The 12,590-nt window shown below is 39.0% G+C and overlaps 1 protein-coding gene across 1 annotated transcript in view; it reads right to left on the reverse strand.

Annotated features, from left to right (window-relative positions):
* The window catches only part of LOC135511400 (protocadherin-15-like), a 268,288-nt gene that overhangs the window by 96,806 nt on the left and 158,892 nt on the right, over positions 1-12,590 (reverse strand). The window contains exon 21 of the mRNA XM_064932924.1: positions 2,059-2,175. Within this exon, the coding sequence (XP_064788996.1) occupies positions 2,059-2,175 (117 nt within the window). The remainder of the gene's footprint in view (positions 1-2,058; positions 2,176-12,590) is intronic.

Genomic DNA, 12,590 nt, shown 5'->3' on the forward strand with positions numbered 1-12,590 from the left:
CTTAAAACTTGTTCATGCTACACGTTCCCCAAGTGCACCACACCTCCCCCCGCTCAACTCAAAAGGTGGCGCACAGAATGCAAAAATATTCTTAGAAATATTTAACCTCCACACATTAACAAGTCCAATAGCTCAAATGAAAGATAAACACCTTGTTCATCTACCCAGCGAGTCAGATTTCTAATATGTTTTATGGCGAAAACATAGCACATATGTATGTCAAACCACCACAAAGACACAGACGATATGTAGCCATTTTGTCGAACCAAAGATGCAATCAAGAACGCAGGATTAAAAGAAAAATAATTCACTAACCTTTTGAAAATCTTCATCAGATGACAGTAATAGGACATGTTACACAGTACATTTATGTTTTTTTTCAATAATATGTAATTTATATCCATAAATCTCCGTTTACATTGACGCCATGTTCAGAAAATGCTAAAAAATGTCCGGAGAAATTATAGATAGCTCCGCCATATAACGCCAGATAACAGCAACACACATCATAAACTTTGACTAAATATACATGTTCTACATATAGTTAGAAAGATACACTGCTTCTTAATGCAATCGCTTTGTCACATTTATTTTTAACATTACAGAATTCGTTCACTATTCAATAATCTGAGACGGCGCTCAGACGTAAGCAATATTTCTCCGCTATGTTGGAGTCAATAGAAAAATAAAATTACGACATAAATATTCCCTTACCTTTGATGGTCTTCGATCGGAATGTAGTGGAAGGAGTCATACTTACCCAATACATTGTTTTGTTTCAAGTCGTGTGTCTTTGTATTAGCATATGCTACTAGTTTCAGCTGAAATGCATCCAAAATGACTTCTGGTCCCGAACAGTTGCGCATCAAAACTTCAAAATTACATATTATATGTCGACTAAACTGGTCAAACTAAGTGCAGAATCAAGCTTTAGGATGTTATAAACGTACAAAACAATTGGCGATTCAACCGGACAAAAGCAAATCATCTCAGACAGTTTGGAACAGAGGAATGACTGTTTCCAATTCGCACCCTGCACCTTCGCACCTTTGCCTGCCAAAGGGTCAAAGCTCGTGGGATTTGCGCAATTAAAAGCTCTACTGATAGAGGACATCTCGCGGATGACATAGAAAGTGTTCACAGATCCATAGCTAGTTGGGAAGGGTGGGGGCGATGACGTCAAAGTTGCCCCAACTTTCTGGATGCCAAAACTAGTTTGGGAGATTGCCTGCCCTGTGAGTTCTGCTATACTTACAGACATAATTCAAACGGTTTTAGAAGCTTTAGAGTGTTTTCTATTCAATAATAATTATTATATGCATGTATTAGCAATTTTGGACAGATTTTTCAGTTTACTATGGGCATGCAATTCATCCAAAGGGGGCAGTATTGTCCCTAGCCTTAACAGGTTTGGCATCGAATTGATGACGCTGAACTACATTTTTCTGGGGACAAAATAACCTTTTTCTTCAGCATTTATTTGATTCTGAATGTATTTTCTTTTTTGTATTGTCCTTGTTGTCCTATTGACAGAGCGAACGGGAAGCAGTATAAATCTGTGGTGTATGGTGTGCTGAATCACAAAAACCTATACTGATTTTCCCTGCCTCTGTACAGCCTAGCCAGTGATAGGGGAAATATTTTCTGAGCACAACAGGGTGTCAAAATTCTGGTGCCATATGGTGTAATTTAATTCACAAATAAATTGGTTATACCAGGAAGGCTGTGTGGAACTGCTCAGCCATGTCAAAGCCAATGAAGACAGATACAAATAGACAGAAGGGTGAGACTGGAACGGTACCTAACAGAAGTAATCATCACAGTATGATAACTGTGACAGAGGGAACAGAACAGATGCAACACAATCAGGTAGCTATTTTTACAAAGTGAACATTGGTTCTTGCTGGTAGTGCTGTATTTCACTACGCTGTGCAATAAACAATAATTTGTGTCATCAGCTATGATGCCATGAGCTGTGAAAATCATTATCCTCTTTAAGACCAATACGTATGAATCTTAATCTGAATCCTTGATCACTGAGCAGTCAGTGATACTCACAGGAGGGTCTTGGTCCTCAGCGAACACAGTGGTGATGACTGTTCCCTTCTCTGCATTGGGGGCCACCAGGCCCTTGTACAGCGCTTGGCTAAACACTGGCGAGAAATCATTCATATCCTGTCAATAAAAAGAAAAAAGAATAGATGCATAAAGTACTGTAGGCTATTATGAATGTATAATATTCACTTATTCTATCCCCAATGCGGAATCTGCTGGAGATGTCTTTTATCCTCTGCAATTGGAACTGTGATCTGCATGTCTCTCTGACAAAGTTCAGTGGACGCATTATTATGGGACTTTAATAAATGTCTCACAATACTTCATTTCAAATCATGTAATTGTTGAGGAAATGTGTCTGGCCCCAGACGTTGCTCTAGGACAGTGTATTCATATCTGATAGTGAACTCATTAGTACACTGTAGTGAACATCAATTTGAACATCTTGAAGAATAATCTGGCCTAATTCACCATGTACTCTTATAATCTCCACCCTGCACAACCAGAAGAAAACTGGCCAGCACTCAGAGCTTGGTTCCTCTCTAGGTTTCTTCATAGGTTCCTGCCTTTCTAGGAAGTTTTTCTTTGTTTTTTTGGTTCATCATCGCATTGCTCTTTGGGGATTTAGGCTGGGTATCTGTTTAGCACTTTGTGACAACTGCTGATGTAAAAATGGCTTTATAAAATACATTTGATTGATTGATACTGTATGTTCCTAGGGCTTTGGTCGTCATTCAATTTTGTCAGACTTCATGCAAAAGACTGCTGCTCTCATGTTAATTGACCGATAATTAACTTAAACATGTTTAGCATCTCCAGGCTCCACTCATACAAGTCTCTGATGCGTGCCTTTGGAACATCTACAGTACATTTAAAAAGTATAATGAATCAATTGAATATACACCATCACAATGAATCCATTATTAATTTTAGGCAGGTCTAAAAAAACATTATGAGATGAAGAAGCTTTATTTCAGATGAACAGAATATGAGTTGTCCTACTATATGTTTTCTGGCTATGCTCCATGCCATAGGCTGTAGGCTTATTCATTTGGCAGACAAGATATGCTTATAAGTACCACGCCATTATTTTATATTATATGATTTTACAGTAAGAATAATATAATTAAACTTAGCTGAATAAAATACAATGGATTTTTTTCCCATTCCCGGAGCGAGAGTGGCTATGTTGAGTGTAAAAGTGATCAGTATGTACTAGATTTTGATTTATTTGGCAACTTGAGTTGTGATTTGAGAAAGTCACCAACAAAAGCTTGTGCTCTGTTCCTTGCTGCAGGCTGCACATTTTTACTGAGTTGCCTAGTTAAGAACAAATGCTTATTTTGAATGACGGTCTAGGAACAGTGGGTTAACAGCCTGTTCAGGGGGCATAACAATAGATTTGTACCTTGTCTGCTCGGGGATTTGAACTTGCAAACTTTTGTTTACTGGTCCAATGCTCTAACCACTAGGCTACCCTGCCGCCCCACATGCTGTTCTCTCATCAAGTGATCATGTTTTCACCCATCAGGCTATTCTCAATTTAATCTTGTCTTTACTAATTTTTGAAATTAGTTTCGATTTTCGAATGGCCCATTATCAAATGGGCAATAACAGAGGCAAGACAAAAAAGACATGTCATCCATATGCACTGGAATAGCGAATGGAGGCTACTTTCCCGCCTGTACATTTGTCACTCTTGTTGGGTAGGCTACTCCGGTAGTTGTGAGTGCCACAGGAGATTACGCCCAAACTCTGTATGCTATGGGATAAATTTGGGTTACCTAGTAAAATCTATTCGGGAACATCGATAGTATCATGTTTTCGCAACAAAACATATTTAATTAAACTGTTGACAATCCCTCTCTCTGCGCACTGGAGACAGGAATGAAGGAGAGAGAGTAGGAGATGGAAGCTTGCGGTGGTGAGATATTCTGTAGCTAAAGGTAATGTGTCAGTCTATTAATTAGGAAAATACAAATACATTTCTAGTCTATTCTAAATCTAAACCAAGCACTATAACTTTAGGACAAAACGGAATTTGTTTAATTTAGACTAGACCAATTATGTACCAAAGATATCTTAAATCAGTTTTATTTTTTAAAATTCTGCCATGTGTAATATGTGGTTCGCTATGTATTGTATAACGGCACAATCATTATTTTAATAATTATGTTTTTTTTTTCCCAAGCTTGGCCTCATATATAGGCCTATGCTTATGAATTAGCTCTGATATATATATGGGTGTTTATAATGAATCACCACTTTAGAACGCGCTGTCCATTCCGTTGCATTAGACATTGAAACAACATCCTCAACTAATATGTTGTGAACATGGCATGGCTTTTAATCTCTCTCTCTCTCTCTTTCTCACTCTCTCGCTCTCTCTCTCTAGATAGCCTAGTTGCGGGATGGAGGCCAAACACTGACACCATAATATACAATCAAGATCTTCAGTAGCAGCAATAGAACAAAACATTGATTCATATGATGTAATGACATTTCTGATAGTGTGGTTGAAGTGGGTCGGTACTGACCGGTAGAGAGAAGAGCTCCTGACTAAACTATCTGATCTAACCATGTGTAGTGGACCTCACTGTGAAAGGCAAAGACTCATTCATTCACAGACACATTTCCCATCCATCTATATGCAGCTTGTGTTTTGTAGAGCTGACAAACTGATTCACTGCTTCTGTTTTCAATAACAAAGCCATGCCTTGGTGTTTTCCTCCTTTGTGCAGGTGGCGAATACACACACACACACAAAAGCATGCTCTATCAGATTCTACAGCGTGTTTTCAGAATTTGCGCGAAAATAAGGAAAAGTGTGTGAGTTTACACAGGTAGAGTACACAATCAATCACTGTGAGGCCTTCCATTGAAATGAAACAAGAAAACCTTTAGAATAACACGAGAACGAATCAAACACAAAAGACTTCAAAAGCCTATGTAGGTGTTAAATGGAGGAAAGGAGGAAAACCAGAGTCTCCTCCAACTCCACTCATAGGAACCCCGTGTGAATCCATTAGTCCCACTTTAATGCATGTAGGCCATATCAAATAGCAGCCAGGAGGGTGTGATAACATAAGCAATACTGTGCCTTATCCCATCAAACACGGTTCCTGGGTGACTACAAGGAAACTGCATCAAACACTATCCTTATCGGAGGACAAACTCACTCTACAGGTTGGCTGGGCCTGCAGAGGAACAACCTGAGGAACCACACTTCCCTTCCTGCCATGTCAAAATTGTGAATACAGAGTTGAAGTCAGTGGTTCTGCCATTGGGCTAAAATCCACTTACACCATGATAAAGCAAATGCACAACCACCTAAACGTTGCATGAAGCAAATGCACACCTACTCAGTGGGTGAAGTGTAAGAACTCAAGATATAAGAACATGCACACATGCACATAGAGGTATACATGCACGCACACACGCGCACGAGCACACACAAACACACACACATAAACATAGCGAGACACGGTGCGCCAAAACAGGAGGCATTTCATCTTTTAGTTTCAATTGAGAGGCTAATCTCCTGAAAAATTGGAATGGGAAAACATGCATCTGAAAATCCTCACATAATTGCAGTAACAAAGCTAATGAGTCATTCAGCCCAGGAATAGCACCAGGGATAACGCGACCGCAAGTTATCCATCAGCAGGGGTTTTCTTGAGGGCTTGAATGTAGCTTGCAATACATTTAGCCCTTGTGGTTGGGACCGCAGATTGTTCTGGGCTTGTGGCTGTCTAGATCCCTGCTGTTTGTTGCTGTTTCTTTCTTCCCTGCGACCTGCCCTGTCTGGAACTGCAAGAAGTAACAGCATAGCCTAAATTGCTAACATGACAAAGACCAGGGCCTGTGGGAGTATTGTTGGGTACAGGGTGTCTTTCTATCACAGGTGAGGACTGCTGAATGTTTTTTTTATTATTATTTTTTTGTTGCTCTTTTACACATTATGTATATCACTGACAAACTACCCAGGAAATGGCTGAAAATAGCCAATAATAATATATGTAGCCTTAGAAACAAGGTTCATGAAATCAGTAACATTCCTATATTAGCCATTTCCGAGACTCACTTATATAATTCCTTTGATGATACAGAAGTAGCCATACAAGGATGTAACATCTACAGAAGTGACAGGAATGCTTATGGGGGAGATGTTGCTGTATATATTTAGAGCCATGTCCGTGTAATGCTGAGAGAAGATCTCATGTAAAGTGTTATTGAAGTGTTGCGGTTGTAGGTCCACCTGTCTCACCTAAAGCTTTTTTTGGGGTGGGGGGAGGGGGGGGGGTGTTGCTTGTGAAATGCTTGATAGTGTATGTGATGTAAACATAGTGTTCTGATTTTTTATTGACCTGAATATTGACTAGTTTTCATCAATAATAAGCTGTCCACTCCAGAGAAAACTTCTCACTGTACAGTGCCTACAATCTGTTTCAGGTTATTAATCAACCTACCAGGGTGTGTTTACAAACACTACAAGAACAAGATCATCCACATGTACTGATCACATTTTTGCTAATACTGTAGAACTTTGTTCTAAAGCTGTATCCATTTGCATTAGATGCAGTGATCACAATATAGTGGCTATATCCATGAAAGCCAAAGTTTCATAAGATTAATAAGGAGCATCCAGATGCTGAACTTGATGAATTTATGAAATTGATGCTTACAATTATTGATAAACATGCACATGTTAAGAAATGGACTCTTAGAAGTGTTAACCTTTTGCAACTAGGGGGCATTATTTTAATTTTTGGATAAAAAACGTTACAGTTTTAAACAGGATATTTTGTCTCGACAAGATGCTCGACTATGCATATAATTGACAGCTTTGGATAGAAAACACTCTGACGTTTCCAAAACTGCAAAGATATTGTCTGTGAGTGCAACAGAACTGATGTTACAGGCGAAACCCAGATAAAAATCCAACCAGGAAGTGATTTTTTTGAAACCGATTCATGCCAATGACTCCTTATATGGCTGTGAATGGGCTACGAATGAGCTTACGCTTTCTACGTATTCCCCAAGGTGTCTACAGAATTTTTACACATTTATGTTGAAGAATAGCCATAAGGGACAAGATGGCTCCCGCAGAAAATCTTGCGTAAAGTACTGAGGTAGCCATTTTTCCAATCGCTTCTTATGAGAAACCAATTGTCCCAACTGATATATTATCGAATAGATATGTGAAAAACACCTTGAGGATTGATTCTAAACAATGTTTGCCATGTTTCTGTCGATATTATGGAGCTAATTTGGAAAAAAGTTTGGCGTTGTAGTGACTGCATTTTCCGGTCGATTTCTCAGCCAAACGTGACGAACAAACGGGAGCTATTTCGCCTACAAAAATTATCTTTTTGGAAAAAAGGAACATTTGCTATCTAACTGGGAGTCTCCTGAGTGAAAACATCTAAAGTTCTTCAAAGGTAAATTATTTAATTTGATTGCTTTTCTTATTTTCGTGAAAATGTTGCCTGCTAACAGCAGAGCCTAGCATAGCATTATGCCATGATAAACTTACACAAATGCTTGTCTAGCGTTGGCTGTAAAGCATATTTTGAAAATCTGAGATGACAATGTGATCAACAAAAGGCTAAGCTGTGTCTCAATATATTTAATTTGTGATTTTCATGAATAGTAAGGTTTTGTAGGAAGATTTATGTCTGCTGCGTTATGCTAATTAGTTTGAGGCTATGATTACGCTCCTGGATCCGGGTTTGAGAATCACAAGAGGTTTTAAGGATCTATGGATTGATGAATAATTTAACAAATGTTTGGTTGAAAGAGATAGGGCAAATGCAGTAGCTAATAAGCCTGGCTGCATATCTGACAGGCTGACTTACTGCAAATTGAATATTACGTGACTAAACCCAAGAAAAATAAGAAGGAACTGTTTTATGAAGCCAAGATCAAATCAGATGGCTTGTTCATCACAAAACCATTTGATGTTGGCAATTGTTTGAATGATTACTTCATTGGCAAAGTGAGCAAACTTAGGCAGAACATGTTACCAACAAACAGTGAGCCATCGTATTCATGCATGAAAAACGAATAAAGAACAGCATTGTAAGTTTGAATTGTGTTAACTTCTTGAAACTCCCCATCCCGGATCCGGGTTTGTGACTAAAGCCTCAGGCTCATTAGCATAACGCAACGTTAACGATTTCTGAAAATCGCAAATAAAATGAAAATAATGCGTCTGCTCTCAAGCTTAGCCTTTTCTTAACAACACTGTCATCTCAGATTTTCAAAATATGCTTTTGAACCATAGAAATTGACTAATTTGTGTAAGAGTATGCAAAGCTAGCATAGCATTTTGAGTTGCATGTAGCACGCAACATTTTCACAAAAACCAGATAACCAAATAAATAAAATCATTTACCTTTGAAGAGCTTCTGATGTTTTCAATGAGGAGACTCTCAGTTACATACCAAATGCGCAGTGTTTCCTGAAAGCGTCTGTGTGTAGGAGAAATCGTTCCGTTTTCTACATTGCGTCTGGCTACCGAAACGAACCGAAAATTCAGTCACCTACAACGTAAAACTTTTTCCGGATTAACTACATAATATCGACCGAAACATGGCAAACGTTGTTTGGAATCAGTCCTCAAGGTGTTTTTTCACATATCTCTTCATTGACATGCAGTTCGTGGAAGCTTGCTTTCCTCTCTGTATCGCATGGAAAAATACTGGCAGGTGACTTTTGCGCACCAATTTCGGCGCAGGACACCGGGCGGACACGTGGTAAATGTGGTCTCTTATGGTCAATCTTCCAATGATCTGCCCACAAATACGTCACAATGCTGCAGACACCTTGGGGAAACGACAGAAAGGGTTGACTCACTCCTCTTGCATTCACAGCCATATAAGGAGACCATGGAAATCAGTCATTTCCTAGATGCCATCTCATCTTGGTTTTGCCTGAAGCTCACGTTCTAGGGGACGCACAGAGAATATCTTTGTATTTCTGGACACGTCAGAGTGTTTTCTTTCGAACGGTAGCAATTATATGCATAGTCGAGCATCTTTTTGTGACAAAATATCTTGTTTAAAACGGGAACGTTTTTCATCCAAAAATGAAATAGCGCCCCCATAGATGTAAGAGGTTAAGTTAGTGTGGGTGAGGTAGATTTTTTTTGCTATCTATCAATATTCCTGGCATTGACAACTTAGATCTAAAGCTACTGAGGATGGTAGCTGACTCTATTGCCACTCATATCTGTCATATCTGAGCCTCGAGGAAAGTCTTTGTCCTCAGGCCTGGAGGGTAGCCAAAGTCATTCTGCTTCCAGAACTCAGAGGATTTTCTTTAGTGGAAGCTTCTCTAATGTCAAACATGTAACATGTGATGTAGTGCAGGGCAGCTCTCTAGGACCTCTACAAATAGTTTGCATAGTCAACTTACACACAGCACTGTCACACACAGTTACCCCACCAGACATGGCACCAGGTGTCTTTTCACAGTCCCCAGGTCCAGAACATACAGTATTATACAGAGTCACGAGTGCATGTAACTCCCTTCTATCTCATATAGCACAAATGAACAGCAAAGTTGTTTTAAAAAAATAAGTAAAGCACACCTCATAGTAAAACGCATCTCTCACCTATGATGTATTTGTTGTGTGTACTGTATGTACTGACATGTAACTGATAGCTGCACACACTACATGTTGATGTTTTTAAATGTACTGTATGTAAATTGTAAAGTATTTTGTTTATAATGTATTTTTTATTATATATGTCGAACCCCAGGAAGACTTGTTGTTGCCATTGGCGTGTTTGACCAAATACAAAGCTATTTCTCTGTAAATCTTTAAAAAAAACAATTTCAGCATGCCTATAGAGAAGGGAACTCAGCATGTACTGCCCTGACAATAACTAATGACTGGTTTAAATAAATGCATAATAAGAATATTGTGGGAGCTGTACAGTTAAATTTCAGTGCAGCCTTTGATATAATTGACCATAACCTAAGGTTGAGAACATTTTTGTTTTATGGCTTTTCAACCTCTGCCATATTGTGGATTCCGAGCTATCTAATATAACTCAGAGGGTTTTCTTTAATGGAAGCTTCTCTAACATCAAACATGTAAAGTGTGGTGTACCGCAGGGCAGCTCTCTTGAACCTCTAGTCTAGTTTTACCAATGACCTGCCACTGGCATTAAACAAATCGTTTGTGTCCATGTATGCTGATGATTCAACCATTTACGTGTCACAGCAACCACAGCTAATGAAGTAACTGAAACCCTTAACTTCTTCAATATAGGGGGCGCTCTTTTAATTTTTGGATAAAAAAACATTCCCGTTTTAAACAAGATATTTTGTCACGAAAAGATGCTCGACTATGCATGTAAGTGACAGATTTGGAAAGAAAACACTGACGTTTCCAAAACTGCAAAGATATTGTCTGTGAATGCCACAGAACTAATGCTACAGGCGAAACCAAGATGAAATTTCATACAGGAAGTGCCCCAGATTTTGAATGCGCTGTGTTCCAATGTCTCCTTATATGGCTGTGAATGCGCCAAGAATGAGCCTACACTTTCTGTCGTTTCCGCAAGGTGTCTGCAGCATCGTATTTGTAGGCATATCATTGGAATATTGACCATAAGAGACTACATTTACCAGGTGTCCGCCTGGTGTCCTCCGTCAAAATTATTGCGCAATCCCCAGCTGCGTGCATTTTTCCATTTGGTTCAGAGGAGAAAGGCAACTGCCACGAATGATTTATCATCGAATAGATATGTGAAAAACACCTTGAGGATTGATTCTAAACAACGTTTGCCATGTTTCTGTCGATATTATGGAGTTAATTTGGAAAATAGTTTGGCGTTGTAATGACTGAATTTTCGGGGTTTTTTCTTAGCCAAACGTGATGAACTAAACGGAGCGATTTCTCCTACACAAATAATATTTTTTGAAAAACTGAACATTTGCTATCTAACTGAGAGTCTCATTGAAAACATCCGAAGTTCTTCAAAGGTAAATTATTTTATTTGAATGCTCTTCTTGTTTTTGTGAAAATGTTGCCTGCTGAATGCTAGGCTTAATGCTATGCTTGCTATCAATACTCTTACACAAATGCTTGTGTAGCTGTGGTTGAAAAGCATATTTTGAAAATCTGAGATGACAGTGTTGTTAACAAAAGGCTAAGCTTGTGAGCCAATATATTTATTTCATTTCATTTGCGATTTATATGAATAGTTAAAACCTCTTGGAACTCCCCATCCCGGATCCGGGATCGTGACTAAAGCCTCAGGCTCATTAGCATAACGCAACGTTAACGATTTCTGAAAATCGCAAATAAAATGAAAATAATGCGTCTGCTCTCAAGCTTAGCCTTTTCTTAACAACACTGTCATCTCAGATTTTCAAAATATGCTTTTGAACCATAGAAATTGACTAATTTGTGTAAGAGTATGCAAAGCTAGCATAGCATTTTGAGTAGCATTTAGCACGCAACATTTTCACAAAAACCAGATAACGAAATAAATAAAATAATTTACCTTTGAAGAGCTTCTGATGTTTTCAATGAGGAGACTCTCAGTTACATACCAAATGCGCAGTTTTTCCTGAAAGCGTCTGTGTGTAGGAGAAATCGTTCCGTTTTCTACATTGCGTCTGGCTACCGAAACGAACCGAAAATTCAGTCACCTACAACGTAAAACTTTTTCCGGATTAACTACATAATATCGACCGAAACATGGCAAACGTTGTTTGGAATCAATCCTCAAGGTGTTTTTTCACATATCTCTTTATTGATATGTAGTTCGTGGAAGCTTGCTTTCCTCTCTGTATCCCATGGAAAAATACTGGCAGCTGTCTTTTGCGCACCAATTTCGGCGCAGGACACCGGGCGGACACGTGGTAAATGTGGTCTCTTATGGTCAATCTTCCAATGATCTGCCTACAAATACGTCACAATGCTGCAGACACCTTGGGGAAACGACAGAAAGGGCAGGCTCATTCCTCTCGCATTCACAGCCATATAAGGAGACAATGGAAAACAGAGCCTCAAAAATCCTGCTCATTTCCTGGATGCCGTCTCATCTTGGTTTTGCCTGAAGCTCACGTTCTAGGGCACGCACAGCAAATATCTTGGTAGTTCTGGACACGTCAGAGTGTTTTCTTTCGAAAGCTATCAATTATATGCATAGTCGAGCATCTTTTTGTGACAAAATATCTTGTTTAAAACGGGAACGTTTTTCATCCAAAAATGAAATAGCGCCCCCAGAGCATCAACAGGTTAACGTTGCGTTATGCTAATGAGCTTGAGGCTATGATTACGCTCCCGGATACGGGATTGCTCAACGCAAGAAGTTAAGAAAGGGTTGCAGTCAGTTTTGGAATGGGTGGCCGTAATAAATATGGCATTTGTTTTCAATCATTCCCTAAGTTCTAGACCTCAGCTGAATCTAAGTATAAAGGGTTTGGCTGTTGAACAGGTTGAGGAGACTAAATTACTTGGTGTTAAGCTTGATTGTAAACAGTTTTCATAAGAAACATCAATATGTTGGAAG

The sequence above is a fragment of the Oncorhynchus masou genome, chromosome 24 (assembly GCF_036934945.1).
Source record: "Oncorhynchus masou masou isolate Uvic2021 chromosome 24, UVic_Omas_1.1, whole genome shotgun sequence".
Lineage (NCBI taxonomy): Eukaryota > Metazoa > Chordata > Actinopteri > Salmoniformes > Salmonidae > Oncorhynchus > Oncorhynchus masou.